The 25,195-nt window shown below is 35.0% G+C and overlaps 1 protein-coding gene across 2 annotated transcripts; it reads right to left on the reverse strand.

The window, feature by feature from the left end:
* Positions 1–457: 457 nt before the first annotated feature.
* DEFB114 (defensin beta 114) lies at positions 458–20,894 on the reverse strand. 2 transcript variants are annotated; one of them, XR_014809037.1, is made up of 3 exons: positions 20,792–20,894; positions 10,616–10,841; positions 458–4,630 (listed from the first exon to the last, which is right to left on the reverse strand). XR_014809037.1 is itself a non-coding variant. In NM_001129973.1 (2 exon segments), coding segments are annotated over 2 exon segments (210 nt in total). In that variant the 5' UTR covers positions 20,850–20,880; the 3' UTR covers positions 10,101–10,689.
* Between the last annotated feature and the right edge of the window lie 4,301 nt (positions 20,895–25,195).

A 25,195-nucleotide genomic window follows, 5' to 3' on the forward strand; every position in this document is an offset into this window, starting at 1 on the left:
TTAATAAAGAACTCAAACCTCCATTATCTAAACATGTACCAGCTGACAAACTCATCCATGTCATGGATAGAAGACTTGCTGTTTGACCTCTTCAAGAAATGTTTGCATTTTTTAAATGGGTCACTAAGGGAGGGAGGCTCCCAAAATAAAAGCATTCAGCACAATGGTGAATTACTACTATTACTACTAGGCATCTGCAAAGAAGGTATATAAACAGTGCTCCTCCTTCTTTCCCTGGAATCTTACTACTTAGGACCCAACTGTGATGGAGTTGATGGTGCTGATAACCCAACATATGGAGGCCCTCTGATTTCAGTACACTTATATTGACATAAACTGCCTGTTACTTTGGAAAACTAGGACTTATAGGAAAAAAGTCAAACCCATATTACATTGGGCTTTTTAGTTTTTTTGGCTATATATTTTAGGCCATGTGATATCACTGCTTCACTGAATAATTAATGATGTCTCTTTATTTGTAATATCTAGAGAAATGTTATTTATTGCCTTTGATGCCAGAGGGAAAAGACATTATTTCACCAGCTTAAAAATGCATCCTCAAATTACATTGTCCTACACGAGGGGTGTGAAGCATGTATGTTGACTTAATTGGAATTTACAAATAACAGAAGATGACAGCTGTCAAGCACCAGTATGAGGAAAAGAATAGCATTATTTAAGTGGCAATTCTAAATTAGCATATTTCCATTAGTAACAAAAACAACAAGTATCTTCTCTGTAGATGACAGGTATTGCATCATATAAAAATTCATGGTTATGCAAAAGAAGGAATTATAGATTTTTCAACTTTTAGATGAAACCATGAACATATACAAGTCTCTTATGTTGCTGAAGATGCTGAAAATGTCATGAAGATTTGCACATGTTTTTCAAAAGTAGTGACATGAGGGACACATGCAAATCATGATAACAAAAATGAAGGTAATATTTTATTACTTGAATGTGGTTATCCGATATACTAATCTTCTTTACTTTAAGGAAAGCTTTGTTTGGGGTTAGTAAAAAACAAAACCTGGGCTTTAATTCAATTTGTCCTGTGTGTATACAGATGTAACGCAATATTAATCCTCATGAATTTCATCTAAGAAAATTTATATGTTATAAAATAATTCAAACCATTTGATTATCCAAAACACTTAGGTGTTTGAGTTTTTAAATTTATTCAGTGATAGACTTATTGTGAGAACACTTGGTTTCATTTATTCTATCAAGGAATGGAATTTGAGTTCAATTAGTAAACTACTGAAGTTCTAGGCTACTCCTAAATCAGAAGTCCCTAAAGTTTTTTGTTGTTGCTTGCTTGCTTGTTTTTAAGGTGAGTGGAGTTATTTTCTTAAGGTGTGTTTTTTCACAGTGTTCTTGAATATACATGAAAAATATTTTTTTATCTCAGGCAGCCTGAAATATGTCAAAACATCATTTTCAATGATATCCATCAAGACACATCGCTTGGCTGCTAATCCAACCTAAGGGTGATAAGCACAAAGTTTTGCAAAGGAGGGTACATAGTCCAAGCACATGAAATCCAAAAGAGGAAATAGTGCTTTCAATGTCAAAGAGTTTATCACTCCAAAATGAGTCACAAAGAAGTGACTTTCTTTCTAAGACAATGTAAAAGTAATTTTAATATTTAAGAAGGATATAATATATTCAATAGTCTATATTAGGCACTTTGCATATTTACATATAAGTAATTGTTATGATAATAGTATGAAGTAGACTTATTATACTTAATTAACAGATGTAGAAATTGATACTGATAGAAAGTTAATGAACTGATAGGGTTATGTCCCCATTAGGTGCAAAAACCAATCTGAGCACAGCGATCAGTTATCCAAAGGCCATGTTCATTTCATTATCTGATTAATAGTAATTGCTATGTCATTGGACCTGCAGTAATAGAGCTATTAAAAGGTTTTTTTACTCTAAATCAGCTAAAAACACATTTTGATTTTTAAAAATGAGAATTCTCAAAGCACATTGTGCCACATATTATAACCAAATCTATCCTTCAGGGTAAGTTAGTGGGAAATCCACGTTACTGCCCAGGACAGGGTGCCCCATTATTTTCTCAAAGAGCCAGATGATTCTCCTTTAACGTCCGATCTAACTGGTTTTTCTGGATAGCCAGCCTAGGGTGAGAACAAAGCATTTGATCCAGTCCTTAAACTGTGTCCCATAAGGATATGGCTCACCTTTTAGTAGGATCCTGAGTTCCATGATTTTCTCTTGGGATCATCACAAACCACTCTCTTGGAAATTCCGACCCTCCTCTACCTCCAGTCTACATCAACCAAGACCTACCCCTCCGTAAAGATTTTAACCACTCAAATGAACATTTCCATTTTACCTGGTGGCAGTGAGATCAGAAAGAAAAATAAAACAAAGAGAAGGACCGAGATCTTCATGATGGAAGAAAGCCAATCAAATCAGTAGCTCTGAAGTCTTTCAGTAAAAAGAAGGTAGAGAGTGTATCTTTTTATATTTCTCTCCCTGCAGTGAGAGGAATTTAATCATTCATGTTTATCAAAAGTTAACATTCCTATTTAGCAGTGCCTGGGGCAAAAGTGCTGGGCATTGTTTTTCTTTTATCTTGGAAATATAAAAGGCTTATGACATCGCTGATTATCATGATTTTAAATAGTTGTCTAATAATTCCGTATCACTGGGAGTTTCCCACAGGCGGTCTGAGGAGTCTAAATATGAGAATACAATTTTTGCTTTTTTTTTTTCTATTTCTTAAAAAATGATGCAAAAAGAACTACTAAATTTTAAAAGCGGTAGAAATTCTGGTCTATTCTTTTATTTTGACACTAGAACCACCTTTCTCCCTGTGATGATCTATGATCATTATTAAAACCCTCTTCTTCATTATAGAAATAATTATTTACTGCCTCTCACAGGCCATGTAGATCTTAGAGACACAATATACATAAGAAAATTTCACACACACACACACACACACACACACACACACGGCCAAATAACAATATGTAAAATGTCAAATGATGACACCATCAGTAAATGCTTACTAAGTCATTTTAGTAAAAGACTGAATTATTTGAATGGTGTCTGTAAGGAGCTGATTTAATTAGGATTACATACAAGGAATGTTAGCTAAAGATCCAGGTTAAATTTTGCTTTGCTTTGCTTTGGGTGATCTTTTTCTTAGATCTAGGAGTAACAAGATTTTTGGAAAATGTGGCCACCATGTTCATTAAAGAGAAGTGTGAATGAAATGCCCAATTTAAAGGTATTTGATTTCTCTGTTCTTAGAAAGCAAGGAAAGTTTCTCTATTAAATACTTAAAAAAATACAATAAACTCCCTTATGCTTAATTGCTGAAATAAGAAACCTGAACACTGCAAGATTATTCAGTGGCTGTTATATAGGAAATTGCTGAATTCCTAGGGCCAGTCTCTGCAACAAATTTGCAAAAATAGAAGAGGGTCTTCTGAACTATCCTTATTCTTAGGGTATGTTCAAAGTCTTAGTAATTATTAAAAGTGAAGTTAGAGAGCTTCAGATCTGCATGACTCTCAGTTCATAAGCCCTGGCGCTCCTCCAAGACTGATGTTTTTAGGACTTATTCTCCTTCTCAGCAAAGTCATTGCAAAGGCTGCTTTTGCTGCAACAGAGATTACAGAAATAGATGAAAGGAGACATGAGCATGAAAATAGCAAAAGCCCATCTTTCCACATACTGTGAGCTCCTTTCAAAGGACCATAGCCTCTTTTGTATCTGGAAAGAGTGCTTATGTAGGAGTTAGGGTGCCTGAGTTCTTTTCCTTGTGTTACTGACTCGCTAAGAAATATTTTTGTCAATGTGTCTACCCAGGCTTTACATCCTTTATCGCTGAACAATGAAAGCTAACATTTGTCCATCATTTACAGGGTAGGAACTGTTTTGAATAATTTATATATATATTAACGTATTCAATCCTTGCAACATCCTATAAGGTAGGTAAAATGATTGTTTCCTATTTATAGATGTGGAAACGGGGATGTAAGGAGATTAAATAAGGTATCCAGTTTTACCTGGTTAATAAATGGTAGTGAAGGGAATTGAACTGAGGATCTTGGATACCAGAGGTGCCTCTCTTGACCACTTCATACAATGTGTAATGAAGATTATCATTAAACTATTTACACCTCACCAGTGAAAACATTATTTTACTCTGATTTCTTCCATTGATCATGGCATGACATAGATTAAAAGGTTTGTAAATGTAAAAGACTAGAAAATTGTAAGTGATGTGATTACTATGAAATCATTGAGATATCGAATCCTGCTAATATGGTTTTCAAAACATAATTTTGTAATTTCTGGAACAGCTTAGTTGAGCTTGTTAAATGTTTTAGGTATTCATGTCGCACATCATTTTAGCTGGTGTTCATAAGGCGAAGCATTGCACCCATCTAATCATTTAATGATCAGTCTGTCACATGTACTGAACAAAAGTACAATAGCAAAGTCTCTTTGTTCTTCAAAGGAAGAAACTTCTTTAAGAACCCCAGAAGGTGAGACTCTGTGTGATATTAGAGTTGTAACATTGATTTCTGATACTTGAACAGATAGGATCGAGGGCATCTTCTTAAGACTAGGTCTCCTAAAAAAAAAACAGTACAAAGAAGGATAAACCTTATTAGGTACCATAACATACCACAAAGTTACAACAATAAAAATGAGATTGTATTCCTTAAAAATTATATCAATTGATTAACAGGCCCACACATATATTGGTAAGTTTACTGTATCATGAATATAGCATCTCAAATCTCTGTTGAAAATAAGGCATATTTGGCATATTTATAAATGATAGTAGGATTAGAAACTATCAGAAAAATCTGCAGAAACCCAAGTCTCCTAATATACACTTATATATATATATATATATATATATATATACATACTTTAAAGTAAAAATAATCACATGTGAAATATGTATGAGTCTGTGATTTTGTGTATGTATGTCTATAAAATACATCAAACATTTATACGGAAACATTTTCTAAACTTGTCACAGGGAAGGCCTTTCTAAGCAAGAATAAAAGTCTCAGAAGATAATATGATTTAACTATCCAGAAACTGATAATATCTTGATGGATGAAAAATCAAGCAAATCTTGAATGAAATATTTGCAACACATAATCACCAAAAGTTTGCTATACAAAAGGAATGAGTGCAAAATTATTTTAAAAATACAGCTCGTCCTAAAGGAAATTAAGAGGTACTTATAAAAAAAGCAAATCATGGGAGAAGAAATACAAAAGTCTAATAAACTTACGCCAAATATTTAACTCACTGAGAATGAGCAAAACATGAATAGATACAATTATGATACTTTTCATAATCACGTGTTGCACTTTTTTGTTCTTTAAAGAGTAATCATGAATGGTGGGCTTATTGTGGAAAAATCGGCAGGACATCCTGGCTATGTAAAAACATTAAAAATGTGCTTGGATTCAGGAATTCCAAAAGTTCATGTTCCTTGTACGGATAGTGTGCCTAAAACCATGTATGAAACTGTGGGAACACAGATACCTAACGCAACGTAATGAGAAACTGGAAAAATTGAAATGAGCATAACTAAGGAGGTGATTAAAAATATACTTATCATGGCTATACACCAGCATAGACTCAGTAGTCATTAAAAAGATGAATGTAGGAATTCCAGTTGTGGCTCAGCAGTAGCAAACCCAATTAATATCCCTGAGGATGTGGGTTTGATCCCTGGCTCTGCTCAGTGGGTTAAGGATACTTTGTTGCTGTGGCTGTGGTGTAGGTCAGCCGTAGCTCTGATTAGACCCCTGGAAACTTCCATATGGTGCGGGTGTGGCCATAAAAAGCCAAAAAACAAAAAACAAAAAACAAAAAAACAAAAAAAAAAAAGAAAGAAAAAAGATGAATATGTATGGAGAGAGAGAGAATCATTTGTAATATCTTTAGCAGTTTGTGAACTTGTGCATATCAAAGTAAATTGAGACTCTTCATAAATGTCTATAAATATCTTTCTATCTCCAACAGGTGCACCTCATACACGGGAGAATTTGGATCACCTCTTATCCGCTCTTGTGTTTCCAGTCTTTCTGTAGGCATGCTTACCTTCTAAGCTGCTCAAAAATGATTTGGAAAAATAAAAAAGTAGGTTTTAAAATGGTGCTCCTGCTTTTCCCACTTTCAGATCTCAGGTGTGTCTCTGTAAGTAGCGATTGAACAAATGCAAAGAAAAGAACAGGAAAATCACTCATTGGGAGTTGGAATACTCTGATAGGATGAAAATAGGTATAAAGTTTCTGTGTCACAGTTCATTACGCTAGAACATATACCACATGGGTAGTCTATCAGGGAAGACCTTATCCTGGACCCTGTTACACCAGGCACTCCCTTACCATCTCTGTACTTTGGAGTATCTTTCCAGAATTTTTCTGAGATCTTTGGACCATGACAGCTGGCAGAGCCATCTGAGTGAGTTCCTTAAGCCCTGACCAGACCTGAATTGGCTCTGGTTATTTTTCTTTCATATAGGTTATCTCTTGACTCCCCATCCTCTCCTAGAAGGCCTGACCAGATACTTTAGGGAGCTCTAGGTTTCATGACTAAAGTTCATCCTAGGGACCCATAATGAGGCCCCATTTGGGCAGGAGGCCTGGCAGGTGAACTGATCTTGCTGGCTGGCATGATATTCTTTTCCAGGAAAAGGAGAGGTTGGGCTGCCAAAATGGTGTTGACACCCTAATACTGGGAAATGCTCACTCAGATGGAACATGGAAGGAATGCAAAGATGAGAGCTATCAGTGGTTCATGGCTGCCCTTGAAATTGAGCTGTGAGTTTGCGATCATGGAATAGGGGCTTCTTTCTCTTCTGTGTTTCCATAGCAATGGCACCTCCAGTCTGGAGAACCTAAGGAAGGCACCTGGGGGGGTAGGTTTCCTTACTTTTTGCTCTACAAACCCACCCTTCTCCTTTATCTGCTGGTGCTCAGAGTGGTCACTCCATTTACCACTTCCCTCTGCAGGTGGACCAGTTGTCAAGTGGTTCTGAGGATGAGTAAGCCCATCTTCTGAGAATTTTCTAAATTGTTGCTCCTCATTTTGCAATGGTATAGCCCTCTGGGTCAGTTGATGTTTTATCTTTCTTCTAATGGATGTGGTGATATTGTTCTCTCCCAGTTTATTCTTAAGCTCTGCTGAAGGAGGAGTAACATTCCTTGCTCAATGAGACAATTCTTGTTCTTCCTTCTTCTAGTATGAGAGTGATTCAAGGAAGGTAGAGGAATGGACAACATTGAAATAGATCCTAAGAACGTGGTGTTTGAGACCTAAGACATTTAAGAAGTAGCTAGAATGTGTGGTACAGCCTACGTGCTATAAAATTCCTAACCGTAACTTTAACGTGATCAGAAAGCAAAGGATCATTCACACCTTTCTTGGCAATCTCAGGAAGACCTGCCTTTGTGGTAATCACCAAAAAAACCCCTCACCATGACATGGGGAGAGTCATTGGAACCCAGCATTCACTGGCAGCAAAATGAATGATGCAACACCATAAAAAGATACATTATTTTAACAAGAACTGGTTTTGAAGAATCATGGCATGATAATAACAGCATTCCCACTTTTGGTTAAGTGTGGGGGAGGCATGAAATTCATGAGGGACAGACATTTGACAATAAAGGACACAGAGAAATATGGCCTGTAAACTATGAATAACCTTCCCAGGCACTAATTGGACAATAGCCAAATGCATAACATGCTTCTTCTATACTTATTATTCTAAAGCTTCATTGATACATGGCTATAGTTCACATGGACACATGGGTTTTGTGTTGCATTTTCAAATCAAGTGATTTTTGTAAACAGCTTCTCTGTAAGAAATATTTTCCTGGGATCCTGTACACCATAGGGGCAGCTCTGCTAAAAAGTTATTTCTGTACATAAGATATTTCTCAAATTAGATGCCAAGAGTTGCCATATAAGAAAAACTGATTTCCAAGAACTAGCATCAAATGTATGTATTACCACTTACAAAATTCTAGTTTCCTTAATTGAGTTAGAGATTACATGCTCTCATTTCCTTTCTATTTCCCTAATGATTTTGTGCAATACTAGAAAATTTCATTTCTTGAACATTTTGTAGAACTCACCAGCAATTCTAAGTAGGTTTGGAGTTACTTTTTGATAAGAATTTTAACTATGATTTAATTTACTAAATACATACAGGATTATTCTTTTGAATTGTTTCCATCTCTTTCCTCAGTTTTAAGTTGTACTTTTAAATATGTATGTCAAGTGCACATATTTTAAAATTTATGGCATGTGGTTACTTATTTCTATTTTTAAAAATTTTATTCATTTATTTTTTTGTCTTTTTGGAGCTGCACCCATGGCATATGTAGTTTCCCAGGATAGGGGTCAAATGGGAGCTGTAGCCACTGGCCTATGCCTCAGCCACAGCAACGCCAGATCTGAGCCGCATTTTTGACCAACACTGCAGCTCACATCAATGCCGAATCTGTAACTCACTGAGTGAGGCCAGGGATTGAACCCGCGACCTCATGGTTCCTAGTCAGATTCGTTTCCACTGTGTCAGGACAGGAACTCCCATATTATTTTCAATATCTGCAGAAACTGGAGGTCCCGTCATGGCTTAGTGGTTAACTAGTGGATACTAGTCAGGTTCATTACCACGAGCCACAATGGGAACACCAAGCTTTACGATTTTGTAAACATCGTAGGAGGACAGAATTTAAAAAGCCTCAGTAAACACGGGCAGACTATAATTTCCAAAGTGGTATATCCATCCTGCCTTACATTCTCTTCTAACTGTGTAACTGACATTCCTCCTACTAAGCTGGGAGTCTATGGGTATTCCTCAAATTTGGGTGGGAGTTTGTGTCTACCCTAAACAATGCAGTACAGTCAACCAGTGCCTGGTTTTTTGTCTCTCCAAATGTTCAACCCTAGAACTGCACCACTCTGTGAGTAAGCACAAGCCAATGGGAGATTCCCCCGGGAGAGAAATTGAGTTCCCTCCCAAGAGCTTGTACCAGCGTGCTGCCACCTGAGACAACATGCACATTCTCCACATTTACTTAAACCTTCATATGGTTGCAACTCAAATATTCACAACAATCTCAGAGAGGCCCTGACCTGAGCTCTCTCAGCCAAGCGACTGTTCAATTCCTGACTTGTAGAAACCATGAAAAACAATTGATAGTTATTTGTTTTCAAGACACTAGGTTTGGAGTGATTTTTTTTTCCTTATGGAATTAGATAAATACTAAAATACTTCTGCTCACTCTACTATATTCTCCAAAATTCTCCTTTAGGCATTTTCGGTTTGGATGGAAAGCAGAATTTCCAAGTAGAAGTTCCCAGAAGGAAACTGCAAAAGATCATGGAGAGCCTTGGAGAGAATAGGATTTGGGGATTTTTATGGGCTGAACTAAAGAAAGAACAGAGGCCCAAGGACTAAAATTGAGGGAACATCCACAATTAGTGATCTGGATTATGACGAAAATTCAACTTTAAATTTTTTTTTTTTAAAGCGATAATCTTGGGCCAGTATTTAAGTTAAAGACCATGATGATTAAAAATATGTTTGGGGACCTTGTAGAATATTGATAAAGGGTTGACTTATCCTTGTTTTTTAGCTAAAAACCAAATTCTAGTCTTCATGTTTCTTTTCTTTTAACACTAAAGAGATTCTTTGTGTTGTCTAGTTTTTATATGGAGATTTTGATGCATTTTCCCATCCCATCCAGACCTAAGTAGGAAAAAAAGCAGAGCTTATATTTTGTGAGTCTAAACTATCCAAAATTCAGATTGTATTTAAACCCAGTTTAATAATACAGGAGACCTTTGAACAAAGAAGGATTTAGGGGTCCCCATTCTCCACACAGCTGAAAGTCTACATGTAGTTTATCGTTGGCCCACGTAGGCACAGTTCTTTTATAGTTGGTGCTTTGTATGCACAGTTCCTCTGTATCTTTGTATCCTTTGTATTGGTGGTTTTGCATCCCTGAATTCAAACAACTTGCATGGTAGAGTACTACTGAAGAAAGCTGGCACGTTAAGTAGACCTCGCAATTCCAATCTGTGTTGTTCCAGGGTCAAGTGTATCAGCATGAGATAGTATTAAAATAATATGTCTTTTTGAATGAAAAGGACCTTGGGAGAAGAGGCAGAAGGCCAGTGAGCATCACCATGCTCTACTGAAGCTCTAGCATTCATCTTGTACTTAAGTTTCCCATCTCTTCAATGAAAATTGATAAATTGATTATCAATAATGTGATTATTTAGACAATTGATAAGCCTATGAGTATTAATTTTCATGAATTAAATTTGTAGTGAAGTTGTAAAGTTGGGAAATGTTCAACTGTGTACATTTAGGTAAACCACTGACACATCAAAAATCATCCTACATGGATGCAAACATGGCATTCATGATAAGAAATTAATATGAAATATGCTTCTATTAAAGCTCCAGCCCAGAGAAGATTAGAAGACCCTACATCATTCCATTGAAAATGTAATTAACATCTACAAAGGAAAATAGTGATATCAGCTTATGTATTTGTTTATTACAGACCTTCTAATTACATTCCTACACCTCTCTGTACTGGTGCACACATTGCATCTTTGGTCAGAGGTTCATCTTCCTTTTCAAGATAAATCTTCTTCAAACGCCCTCTGAATGCAGCATATCTTACTTGGTGAGTAACATATATCAATTTGCTTTTCAATTTTATAACAACGTGTTCTACATTGACCATACATTTTTGAGCATCGTTCAGGATCCACCAAGGTACATATGGCTGCAGTAAAAGAAGAGTAATTGAAATTACTGATCACTTATTTGAGAACATATCATTTATGACTACAAAAAGTACTTTGTGTACATTGTAACAAATTTGTAATATACCAAAAATAAAGACAGTAAAAAGTATTACATATATTCATTATATATAAAGTCGAAATGTTTTTAATTAATATAGGATTAAATTTTATGACACATATTATTCTCCTTAACAATATTCAAGATTTTTAGAGCTACATAAAATTCCCTTGAAATTATATATGACAATTTATCAATTTTCATTACATTGTATTTAAAATTTTACCATTTTAAAGTTAAAGATAAGCAAAGTTGTAGTCCATATTTTACTATTTAGATGATTTATATTTAGGATAATTTGTAAAAGAAAGAGTTTTATTCTAGTGCTCATAGTTTATATACTGCCACCAACACTATATTTAAACTTTAGCCCCAAATAAAATGATATCCATTGAAATTTTAATTTTTATGTCTTCGGTTATTTATTTTGAACAACTTTCCTTTCTTTTTCTTTATTTAATTGTTTATATTCTTTGCTTGTTATGCTATTGGCATAATTTTTTTTGTTAATGAATTCATTAGAGATCTTTTTATTTTCTACCTTATTTTTTAAGACTATTTTTTAGAGCAGTTTTAGGTATATACAGACAAAATTAAGAGGAAGGTATAAAGATTTTCCATATATCCCCCAGCCCCATCCATGCATAACCTTTCTCATTATAAATATCTTTTTATTATTGGAATAGTACATTTTTCTTAATGGTGATGAACCTACATTGAAGCATCATAATCACCCCCCCAATCCATATTTTACTTTGATTCACTCTTGGTGCTATACAGTATGTATAATGATATATATCTGTTATTATAATATCATACAGAATATTTTTACTGCACTAAAAATTTTCTGATCCCACATTGCTGTGTTTGTGGTGGGCAGCTGCAGCTCCAATTCTACATCCTGGAAACTTCCATATGCCATAAATGTGGTCCTGAAAGGCAAAAAAAAATTCTGGGCTTGGCCTATATCTCTTTTCCCTTACTTCTCTGACAGCCTTTACATTTTATCATTGTCTTCATAATTTTGTCTCTTCTATAATGTCATATATTTGGAATCACAGATTCCTTTTCAAATTGACTTCTTCATTTAGTAATACACATTTGAAGTTTCCGCCTATTTTTTCATGGCTTAATAGCTCATTTCTTTTTAGCACTGAATAATGTTTCATTGTCTGGATGTACCACAGTTTATTCATTCACCCTCTGAAGGACATCTTGGATGCTTTCAAGTTTTGGAAATTATGGATAAAGTTGCTTAGACATACATGTGTGAATTTTTGTGTGGTCATAAGTTTTCAACTGCTTTGAGTTAATACCAAGGAACAAGATTGCTGGATTACATGGTAACAGAATGTTTGTTTTTGTAAAAACTGCTAAACCGTCTTCCAGAGTGACTGTACTTGCTTCAATTCCACCAGCAATACATGAAAGTTCCTGTGCTCCACATTCTCACCAGGATTTGGTGAGGTATTGTCACCAAAATGTTGTCAGTATTTTGGATTTTGGCCATTCCAATAAGCATGAGACGGCATGTGATTATTATTTTAATTTTCATTTATCTGATAGCATATTTTAATTTTCATTTATCTGATAGCATATTTTGTATGCCTACTTGCCATATATGTCTTCTTTGGTGAGATTACAGTCTTCGATCCATTTTTGGACTTGTTTTTTTCTTACCGTTGAGTTTTAAGAGTTCTTTATGCTTTTTGAGTAATAGACCTTAACCAGATGTGTCTACTGCCAATATTTCTCCCAGTCTGTGGCTTTCTATTATTTTGTTATTGTCTTTGAGAGCAGACATTTTAAATTTTAATGAAGTATACTTTATCAGTTCTTTGATGGATCATCCTTTGGTATCATTGCCATACCCAAGGATGGCTACTTTTTTTTTTTTCCTATGTAATCTTCTAGCTGGGTAGCTTTGTGTTTTAATTTAGTCTATGATCTATTTTAAGTCAGTTTTTTGGTGGCCGGTAGGGTCCGTGTCTAATTTTTTTTTTTTTTTTTGCATGCGGATGTCCAGTTGTTCCAATATCATTTATTGATATTTGCTCCTTGTATTTCCTTTGATCCTTTATTGAAGATCAGTTGAATATATTTATGGGATATAAATAAATTCTGGGCTCTCTATCCTGTTCCATTGATCTTTTTGTCATTTTTTTCCTCCACTGGTACTAATAATCATCTTGATTTTTGTGGCCTTATAGTAAGTCTTTACGTAGTTCCTGTTCTCCAACTTTGATTTTCTCTGAGGAGAGAATTTCTATTATTGATTTTAGATGGTCCTTTTCTAACACATTCATTTAAAGTTATTAATTTCCCTCCAAACACTGCTTTTTGCTGTATGCCACATATTTGGTAAGGTTTTGTTTCATCCTCATTTCATTGAAAATAGTCATATTTCGGTTGAGATTTCTTCTTTGACCCACGTGTTTACTAAGAAATGTGTTGTTTAATCTCCATGTATTTGGGGATTTTCCAGTTACCTTGCTGTTAGCAATTTCTAGTTTTGTTGTGTTCTGACAGAATGCATTGTGTAATTTCTATTGTTCTAACTTTGTTAAGATCCGTTTTATGGCCCAGCTGTGTTCTGTTCTGATGAATGCTCCATGTGCGCTTGAGCAGAAGGTGTACTCTACTCTTGGTGGATCGAAGTGGTTTAAAGATGTCAATTATATCCGGAAGATAGATTGTGTTTTTGAGTTTAACAATGCCCATATGAATTTTCTGCCTGTTAGGTCTGTCTCTGAGAAAGGGCTTTTGAAGTCTCCAAAAATGATAATGAATTTATCTCTATTTCCTTCCAGTTCTATCCATTTTTTTTTGCCTCACATAGTTTTATGCTCTGTTGTCAGATGCAAACATATTAAGGATTGTCTTGTTTTCTTGGAGAATTACCAAAAAGTCTTTTTATATTAAGGATAATAACTTTTATCTGTGATATTTATCACACACTTTTTTGCATAGTTAGTGGTGGTGTTGAGAAGTCAGCTTGCAATTTGGTATTTGGTCCTTTGAAAGTGATCTCCTGTTTTCCTTCCCTTTCCTTCCTTGCTTCCTTCCTTTTTTCTTTGCTCTTTTCCTTTCCTGTTTCCTTTATCTTTCCCTCTCTTCCTCCAGTATTTTTTTTCTATTTTTCAATAATTAATTTACCCTTGTTTCCTTCCAGATAATTTCTTCTGATTTGTCTTTCATCTTCATTAAATATCTCACTAATATTGAGATATTAGTCTCATTGACTTCGCTTTACCTGTTTCTTATGTATTTTATTTTGCTTCATTTTTCAGTCCTGGAGTCTTGTTGTTTTTTGTTATAGTTTTTATTTTTACACATGTTTTTAATCTTGTTTTTATTTATTTAAACAAATTACACTTAGTTATTTTATTTATTTATTTGGCCACGCCCACAGTATGTGGAGTTCCCAGGCCAGGGATTTAAACTGTGCCACAGCAGCGACTCCAGCCCCTGCCCTGACAATGCTGGATCCTTAAGCTGCTTACACATTCTTATTTTAAAGACTTGGTCTGATAACTCCATTATCTGGATCCTCCATTAATCTGTCCATTTATGTGTTGCTTTTTGATTTTTGATTGGAGAATCTTATTTTCATTTCTTCTTGATTATTTTTGTGTTACATGCATAGTCAAAAATTTGGGAAGTAACTCGAGGGCCAGAAAAATATTCTCTCTCCAGAAATGATTTATTATTATTATTATTGCTGGTGGGTAGAACCACCAACCAACCTGCTTGGATGATCTTAAGCCATTTATAGAATTTAAGGTAATGTGAGAGTGCTCACTAGTCTTTAGGACAACTGAACTAATTGCAGACCCTCTGTATGCGCCCGTCCATGGCCCTGCAGCTGCTCTGCATGGCCCTGCTGTGGGCTGTCAGCTCCACAGCTGCCTCCCTGGCTTTCCCCTTCATCCTCATCCTCACAGTGCCTCTCCGCATTGTGGTGTTCACTGAGCGGGAGATGCCTGGTTGCTGATGAGGCAGAGCAGGTGTCAGATGAGCGGGAGGGTGTGGGCGAGTACCATGAGATGCTGGTGCCTGTGTAGCTGCTGCCTGAAAGGACAGCCGAGGGACGGATGGACAGAGGAAACAGGGGCTGGGGAGGGCTCTCTCCCCCCTCCCCCCTCCTTGCCTTAATTAAGTAATAATTTAAAGTCTCCTTACCCCACTCCCCGCACCCTGCAGTAAAATGCTTTTGCCCCCACTTAAAAAATACATAAAAATTAAAAAAAAAAAACAACCCAACATCCCCAAACATAGGCCTTTTTAAAAAATAGATTTTGGAGGGATCCAAATCTAAAACTTGCCAGTTTTTCCATAGTTCTCCTTCCTTCCTTCTCAGGCTCTGAATTACAATTTTTGTCCCAGAAGTAGCATAGGATTATCAGATTTCTGCTTTTCTCCTGCCTCTTCAAGAATGGTTGAAAAATTTCTATCAACTAGATCTGTTAACTATGTAATTTTTCTTTAATTGTTAATTGAACTGTTAACTCTATAATGTTTTTTAAGTGAAACTTTTTGTTTTTTTAAATTTTTTAAAGTTTTATTGAAGTATAGTTGATTTACAATGCCGTGATAATTTCTGCTATACAACAAAGTGACTCTACAATGCTTTTAAACAGTTTTTTCTTTTCTTTCTGTTCATCTACCCCTCTCAGTGGAGAAGCTATATTTAAAAACTGCTATAATTTTATAGTATGTTTTAATATCAGGTTGCTATATGAAATAGACTATTATAATTTTATACTGTTTTAACAGCTGATAGAAGAGTTCCTGTCCTGTAGCAGAAACGAATCTGACCAGGGACCATGAGGTTGCAGGTTCGATCCCTGGCCTAGCTCAGTGGGTTAAGGATCTGGTGTTGCCATGAGCTGTGGTGTAGTTGGCAGATGTGGCTCAGACCTGATGTTGCTGTGGCTGTGGCATATGCCAGCAGCTGTAGCTCTGATTGGACCCCTAGCCTGGGAACCTCCACATGCCGCAGGTGTGGCCCTAAAAAGCAAAGCAAAACAAAACAAAACATCAGCTGATGGAGCAAACAAATAACTTTTCTTATTTTTCAAAATCCTTGTGTGGTATAGATTGATAGTCCTTTCAAACTGCAGAGTGAAGATGGGTTTATAGTCATGGACTTTGAGCTTGAATTTTAATGCTGCCATTTATTAGCTATGTAACTTTGAGTAAGCTACTTACTCAAGTTCTGGGAGCCTTAGTTGCCCCACTTGTAAAGTGGAAACAGTAGTAGTACCATGTAGTTCATGGTCTTTTTGAGACATGATGAGTTCATATGTATGTTTACAATGGTGGAAGATAATAACTTCTGACAGATTAAGAACTGTAATTAAATGGTAAACAAAAGACTTTAGTTGAAACTAAATCATTATTCAGTACAACTTTTAGGCCACATGGTGGGCTCTATTCTGGAGATAAAACAAAGAGATACTTATTCTAGAGTTGAAAGAGGACATGATATGTTTGGGTCCCCAAATAAATAATAATGAAAATAGTTTTTGTTCATTGAAAACCTGAGTCAGTTATTGTTTTAAATATTTTGTAGGCATTATCTCGTTCAATTATTATAAAACGTAGAGGTAGATGCTGTTCAGATTCAAAAGCCTGAGGATTTGGGTGACTAAATAATTTTCCCTACGATGCAAAACTAATGCATGCTTAACCCAGAACTTAATCTTAAATTGTTCTAAATCCAGAATCATACTTTAAATATTTAATCCATGGTTTCTACCTTGAAAAATTTGGAAATTGATTCATGAAAATTATTCAGCCAGTATCTGAATATTGCCTCAAATTAGATACTTCTTGCAATAGATCTGGTTGTCCCTAAGAGCCTTAATTATTTAAAAATTAAAAAAAATTCCAGTCTTATAAAAATTGGAAGTGTTTAATTAATGACAAATAAAAGGGATTCTGGTAAAATTAATATTTACATGTGTAAAGAATCATTGGTATTACATTCTTGGTAATTCTCTCTCTATACTTAATAAGTGCTTTTCCAGGCTGCAATCTGAATGTAGAAAAAATTCTACCTTAGGCAAATTAAAATAAAATCATTCTGGCTCCTTTATTTGGAATTTTAGAAATCAATTCCATTTACTTTGACATGTCTTAATTCAAAGTTTTGATAATTGGGAATTTTATCTCACTTTCTGTTCCCCGTCTCTTACCCACTTCTTATTCAGATCTTAGGATTAAACTTTTTTTATATTCCTGAAATATTATCAGTTTGGCAAGAATTATACTTACTCTTATCTTATGACTTGCACTATGACTTGCACACTTAGCTAAACAATAAAATCCTGACCACATTGATAAGGTTATTTATTATTGTGGGTTTTGCTTTTTTCCCAACAATTTTATCATGTTTCTCAAGTAACAAAATTGTCTTGGTGACTGATTCTACTTACTTGTAAACTTAATAAAACTTGAAGCACAAAGACTGATACTCTCTTTTTACCAACATTTCAACACAGAGGAATGACTCTCCTTCACAATTTTAGGTTCAGCCTCTCATTCCCCTTGCAATGGGTCACTAAGCTGCCAAGGCCACCATGTTTCTGCCATTGGAGATCCACAGTCTATTCTAAGACTTCTTAAGAACTGGCTACACCAGAGCACTACCTTTTGTTCCTTCTCCTCTACTTTCTCTCCTTTCCTTTTCCTTTCAACTTTCTTTCTTTCAATTTTCTTTCTTTCTTTCTTCCTTTCTTTCTTTCTTTCTTTCTTTCTTTCTTTCTTTCTTTCTTTCTTTCTTTCTTTCTTTCTTTCTTTCTTCCTTTCTTTCTTTCTTTCTTTCTTTCTTTCTTTCAACTTTCTTTCTTTCCTTCCTTCTTTCTTTCTTTCTTTCTTTCTTTCTTTCTTTCTTTCTTTCTTTCTTTCTTTCTTTCTTTCTTTCTTTTTCTTTCTTCTTTCCACTTCTTTTACTTGAAATATTGCAATACAATCTTCAGTGTGATACTTACTTAAATTGTTTCTTTTAATCTTTTCAAAACCTTATAAACTCTCTCTCTCTCTTTTTTTTTTAGGCCACACCCAGGGCATGTGGAAACTCTGGACCAGGGTTGAAGCCCAAGTCACAGCAGCGAACCCTAGCTGCTGCAGTGACAATGCCAGATCCTTAACCCACTGCACTGCAAGGGAACTCCTCAAACATTATAAACTTAATGATATTACCATCCATGATGCCAGTTAAGAGAACTAAAGGTTTTTTTTTTATAGTTACAAAGTAGGCTTGGGTCCTCATATAAACCCTAATCTATCTAACGGCAAGCTCACTCTAGAAACTACTGTCGTATGCAATGTTCAACTGTCTCTATGGATTATTTTATGCTTGCACTTCCCTTAAAATACTTTTATGTTTTAGTCAACATTGATATTGGTCTCTATCATGTTATGACTGGTCTCTCTAGCATGGTATCCCTGTTTGGACTGGTCATCTTCCATCTTCATAAAGTACTCATTTAGATTGGACATTTTTCATTGCTTCTTTTGTGACTTTAAGGTCTTACCAATAGTCAAACCACACTATTGTGTAACTAATTTGTACTACTCAATGAACTCCTTCAAAACCACCCACTCTGACATCTGGTGTTACCCTTCCTGATTTTTTTTTTTTAAATCTATCAAAGGCCAAATATAGAGCATTCTCTTGACTCCAGCTGACATTATAACTTAGTATCTGTTAGAATGATCAAAGGGAGAAGGAAAGACTGTGGTCGTATTCATAGACCAAGTGTCTTCATAGGCTTCTTCAGAGCTTTCTGCAATGCGAATAAATGTAGAGTTTGATGGTATAGACCCAATACACCTGAAGTGTAGTCGTCTTCCCACATGACCTCAGTGCTTTTGATAAAATTATCTATTCAGCCTTTTATTTAACCTCGGTGCCTTCTATTATAGGAAGTTTGATGTCATATAAAGAACAAATATGCTGGGATCTGAAAAGCCTGGATTTGCATGCCCCTTATCACAGATATTTATATAAGTATGAACTTGAAACACAATATTTTATGTCACTTTCCACTCTGTTAAAAGGGGTAATGACAGCTGTCTCACAATGTTATCTAGAAGATCAGATTAGATACCTACACGGAAAGTTATGGAATGGTGTTTGGTACATACTAGACACTCATATTTGCTTCTTGTTTTCCCTTTCTTTCGCTCACCTTCCAAAATCTAAACACCCCTAATTTCAAAACTCTTCATCAGAGAATTTAGGATATTCTCCCAAATTTCCAGTATGGCCATGATTGCACCAGTCTTACACTTTAAAGCATGCTAACATAAACCTTCTAACTGAAGCAAATCCATTGATTAATCTGGGTTTAGTCATCTAGCTTGTAAGTATTCCTAGAGAATTACTGTGCCTTTTATTTCTGTTTCCTCAAGAGTCCAGGATTTTGCACAGTAGTTTACTAGGCACTCAATGTTAGACAGTTATTGACTGACACACTAGTACCATGTACATCAACTCATCCCTTAATCATATTTGAGGTCCTCACATACTCAGGCCCCTTTCATTATTAATAAAAACCATAAAAATAGCAACACCTATAATAGTAATAATAGTAATAGTACCTAAATTTGTAAACTAATTTTCTGTTTATAGAGCTACTTTTCAATACATTATTTCAGTAAATCTTAACTGAGGTGCATATAATTAATTGGCACAAACTTTTATGTCAGATATTTCATTTTTTATAATTTTTACTTAAATTCTCTGAGCAAGGTCCACAAGCTTTTGAGTAGGAAGCTAGTAATGAATCTAGATTTTCTAAGTTTAATTTCAGTTCTGGATTCATTACTAGCTTCCTACTCAAAAGCTTGTGAACCTTGCTCAGAGAATTTAAGTAAAAATTATAAAAAAAAATCTGTTTCTAATACATGTCACACCTTTTGAACTTTCAATTCTCCAGGGCCAAATTAGAACATTTTGGGGCATAAATTTATATCTCCCTTTTTAGAGAGTCTGGATTGCCTTGGTGGCTATACCCAACTTAGAATAGATTTACAAGGAGATCCTGCTGAATAGCATTGAGAACTTTGTCTAGATACTCATGTTGCAACAGAAGAAAGGGTGGGGGAAAAATGTAATTGTAATGTATACATGTAAGGATAACCTGACCCCCTTGCTGTACAGTGGGAAAATAAAAAAATTATAAAAAAATAATAATAGTAATAATTGCATCATAAAAAATAGTTAATTTTGGTGTTAAAAAAAAAAAGAATAGCATGTAGACACAACACCAGGGGCTTCGTTGTACTACATATTGTGATCATTTATTTTTAACTGATTCATAAAACCATTGCTATATTCCTTTCCTAATGTTTTAAGTAATTCAACAAAGATTTTTGAGGTACTATTTCTTTTCTTGCTTTTCTATTCCTATGGTGTCTCATCTCCAGCATATTCTGAGACTACATCCTGGATTACTTTATAGATTTTTGTTATTGATATCTTAAGAGTTATGTACTGTTGTTCTTACTTCAATCATCTTCCCTGAGGTCCAATTGATTGTGAAGTCTTCACTGATATAAGAATAAATAAATTTAAGAAATTATGATTTTCTTAGTAATTTGAATGTCTAAAGAAAAAGACACCCAAAAGAATTTCACCTTAATCGACTTATGTTACCTGCATTTTAACTTTCAAAATGAGATAAAGTACATTAGTAAAATACTATTCTAAATGAGAAAACCGAGATTCAACATAATGAAGAGACTCTTTAATTGAAAAGATTGGGTTAAGAATATGCATTTTCTAATTCATATTTTACCATTTCTATTTTTAGCTAGAAGCTGTAGGATATATACAAACACATCAGAAGCATCTATTACCTGGTAGAATGAAGGTCATATAACAGAGAAAATGAAGAAGATAGTAAAAGATCTTCATTCTGTAGAAAGAAGCTGCCAAAGGATTTTGGTAATAACTAGAACACTTTCCAAAAGCCAAGAGACATTTACTATTTATAGTTTTCTAATAGAAGAACAGCTCTTTATCCGGATATTGTTTTAAGTCTGTGTACTTATCTCTGCTCCACTGACTAGGGTTGTGGGCAGAATCACCCAAATTGAAAATACTCGAAATTAAGTAATCTTTAGAGAGGAATCTCTATGAAGAAGACAATTGTAAACAGGAGATTTTTGTATCAACGGTGATCAATTAAATACCAACGCAAGGATCATGCACAGAGTGGGCTTAAGAGAATTATATACCATTTTAGATGTAAAACAACTGAACATTATTATGACAGTTAAACTCTTGAGTTTGTTTTAAAATATATTCCAATCACTAATCTGGTATGCAAACTCATCAATATGTTGATATATTCAAAAGCCTACCTTATATCAATGATTCATTTACCAAAGTCCAGATATTATATCTCATTTTTCCATTGATTTTTATTACATTTTTAAAACATGTGAATTGAATATTTATACAGCTTTGCTTTTTCCTAGAAAAGTCCAATGGTGTCCACTTGTTTTATAGTTTTTATCACAGTAATACATATACTTAATAAATATTGAAAAAAATAACTTGTAATGGATATAAATAATTTCCTACCTCAGTTTCCTTATTTTATGTCTTCTGGTTGCTATCCACATAAGAATTTGTCTGGCTTGGAAACCACAGAGTATATATTTTGGTTTCCACTAGGGGGAAAAAAAAGGATTTAGACCACTTATAGTTTCTCTTGTAATGTCCTTCTCCTCAAATATTTGGAAGTTACGTTAATATATCAGTAGATTATCTTTAAATATTTAAATACTTTATTTTTTTCCCACCATCTTTAGTCACAGCATTAACCTTTTTCTATTTAAATGAAGATATTAGCCCTCTAACCATTCAAGCCAACATTGATTCTTCAAATCCAAGTATGCAGTATATCTTTCCATCTGTTTGTGTCTTCCCTTTCTTTCACCAGCATTCTTTTTGTTTTCAGACATTTCTTAATTTTTAATATAACCGTTTAATTCATTAATTAATCTTTTTAGGGCTGCACCATGACATACAAAGGTTCCCAGGCTAGGGGTTGAATCAGAGCTGTAGACACAGGCCTACACCACAGCCACAGCAATGTGGGATCTGAGCCACATCTGCGACCTACACCACAGCTCATGGCAATGCCGGATCCTTAACTCAATGAGTGAGGCCAGGGATGGAACCTTCGTCCTCATGGATGCTAGTCAGAGTCATATCTTCTGAGCCACAATAGGAACTCAAATATAACCATTTGAAAAGATAATGGTTATCATCTTGAGCTGTCTTTTTGTCTCTTTCTCTGCTGTTCCTGTGTATCACTGTGTCTCTGTCTCTGGTTCTGTCTCTCTCTTATCACTTGTTCGAAGAGAAATAACAGACTATGCTATAAGAATCCTTATGGGATAACCCAGATTATGGCCTTTGAATTTGTAACCTTCTATTTTACAATATGTAAAGAACTGAAGCCCTGGAGTTCCCGTTGTGGCACAGTGGTTAACGAATCTGACTAGGAACCATGAGGTTGCGGGTTTGATCCCTGCCCTTGCTCAGTGGGTTAAGGATTTGGCGTTGCCGTGAGCTGTGGTGTAGGTTGCAGACGCGGCTCGGATCCTGCGTTGCTGTGGCTCTGGCGTAGGCTGTGGGCTACAGCTCCAATTCGACCCCTAGCCTGGGAACTTCTATATGCTGCAGGTGTGGCCCTAAAAAAGCTAAAAAATAAAAAAGAATCTATGATTTTTTAAAAGCTGTCACTTATTGGGGTCATTTGTTATATAGAAACAGATAATTACTACAACAGCTTGTCCTAAAATCTTTACCTTTTAATTGTTATAGTCACTATATTATTTATATTTAGTAAAATTATATTATGATTGTATTTAAATCTGCTCTCTTGTATTTGTTTTCTACTTGTTCTCTCTACTTTTGTTCACTTTTCTTTCCTTTTCTGTCTGTGTATTTTTTTATGATTGCATTTTATCTATCCCATGGGCTGTATATATTTTCTGTCCTTTCCTTAGGGTCTGCAATATAGGTCTCTAACTATCACTTATAATATAAGGGTCTTAAAATCCCTTACTTCTATTTTCCCTTTCCTATGATTTGAGCTATTATTGTCATTTATTTCCCTCTACAGTGCTATAAACTGCATGATATATGATTACTTTTGCTTTAAGCAATGAATTAGCATTTACTAATTTGTTTTTACTAATAAAAATTGAGAGAAAAGATATTTACATTTACTTACAAACTTACAGATTCCAGTTTATCTTATTCCTGTGTGCACATCCAAATTTTTATCTTGTACACTTTTCCTTCCACTGGAAGAATTTTGTATATGTGTTCAAGAAAGTTCTGCTGACAATGCATTACTGAGTAGAACTGTAGATTGACAGAATTTTTTTCAGTATTTAAAAATGTTGACACATTGTCTTTTGGCTTGCATAGTTTTTGACAGGAAGTTTGCTTGTATTCTTTTTTTTTTTTGTAACAAGTTTATTGAGAATTAATCCCGGTACCAAACAATTTATCCATCTAACTTGTACAGTTCAGTGTTGTTCAGTACATTCATGGAGTTATGTAACCATCCTCGCAATCAATTTTTGAATACCTTTTATATTCCCCTAAAAATCCCTGTACTTTTTAGCTATCATTTACCCCACCTTCAAGGTCCTCTTCCCAGATGCCATTCATCTACTCTCTGAACCTGTAGATCTGCCATTTCATATAAATGGAATAATATAATATGTAACAATTTGTGACTGGCTTACTTTTACTTAACATGCTCTTTCAAGGTTTATCCATGTTGTAGCATGAGTCAATATTTCCCTTTATTTTATTGTCAAATAACATTCCATTGTATGGCTATGTCATGTACTGTTCATCCATTCATCCATTTGTGGACATTTGGGATTTTTTGGACATCTATTTTTTGGCTTATGTATAAAGCTTCTATGAACATCCATGTGCAAGTTTCTGTGTGACATATGCTTTTATTCCTCTTGTATATATGCCCAATGGTGGGATTGCAGAATCAAATGAAGATTCCATGCTTAAACTTTTCAGGAAATGTCAGCCTGTTTTCCAAAGTGTTTGTACCAATTTACCCATCAGCAACATATGAGAGTTCTAATCTCTTCATATCCTCACCAACATTTGTTAATGTGTCCTGTTTTGTTTACAGCCCAACCCAGTTTAACGGGTGGAAAGTGGTAACTCATTGCAGTATTAATTTGCACACCTGAGATGGCTATTGCGGATAAACATTTCCACATGCTAGTTGAACATTTGCATCTCTTCTTTGGTGAAATATCTATCCAACTTCTTAGTCTATTTTATATTTTGTGGTTTTTTAAAAAAATTAGTCAGTTGTAGATATTCTTTACATATTCTCAGGTATCATGGTTGGGAGATTGCTGGTTTTCAAGGCTACTGTAGAGCTAGGGAGAGTTGGATGGTAATAGGGCAGTTAAAATGCCTCAAAGGTAGATGTCCTTACTGAGATTGAGCATTTTTTCCTTGACAAAAACTCCTAGGACTTTTGCAAGTGTGTGGTTAATTTGCAGAAGTCTTAAAAAGTTGATGTTGACGTGTTTGTTTTTTTTTTTTTTTTTTTTTTTTTGCCAGTATTTTGTTACTTTTAAGAAGGGGCAGATTTGGGGAGTATTTTACTTCATCATTTCAGAAGCCCTGCCTATAATTCATTACATGTTTTTTCTTTTTCTTTTCTTTTCTTTCTTTTTTTTTTTAACATTTTTGTTATTTGGAAGTTACACACACCTCTGGTTAATATTGCTATGCAACAAACTACTCTGAAATTTGATGGCTTAAAACAAGAAACATTTTACTATGTTCATCAGTTCTGTGGGTTAAAAATTAACATAGGCGTTCCTGTTGTGGCTCAGCAGTAATGAACCCAACTAGCATCCATGAGGATGTGGGTTTGATCCCTGGCCTCACTCAGTGGGTTAAATATCCGGCATTGCCATGACCTGTGGTGCAGATCACAGACATGGCTCAGATCCTGCATTGCTGTAGCTGTGGTGTAGGTCGGCAGCTGAAGCTCCAATTGGATCCCTAGCCTGGGAACCTCCATATGCTGTGGGTGTGGCCCTAAAAAGACAAAATAAATAAATAAAAAATAAATAAAAATTAATGTAGAGCATGGCAAGAATGGGTTGCCTCTTTTCCTTTATGTCTGGGACCTTACCTGGGAGTGAGGTTTCATTGGCCACCTTCTTCTTATCCTCCTTTGTACT

The sequence above is a fragment of the Sus scrofa genome, chromosome 7 (assembly GCF_054392235.1).
Source record: "Sus scrofa isolate SSC_HxYL_T2T_F1_AM1 chromosome 7, Sscrofa_HxYL_maternal_Yorkshire_Landrace_v2.0, whole genome shotgun sequence".
NCBI classification, from domain to species: Eukaryota; Metazoa; Chordata; class Mammalia; order Artiodactyla; family Suidae; genus Sus; species Sus scrofa.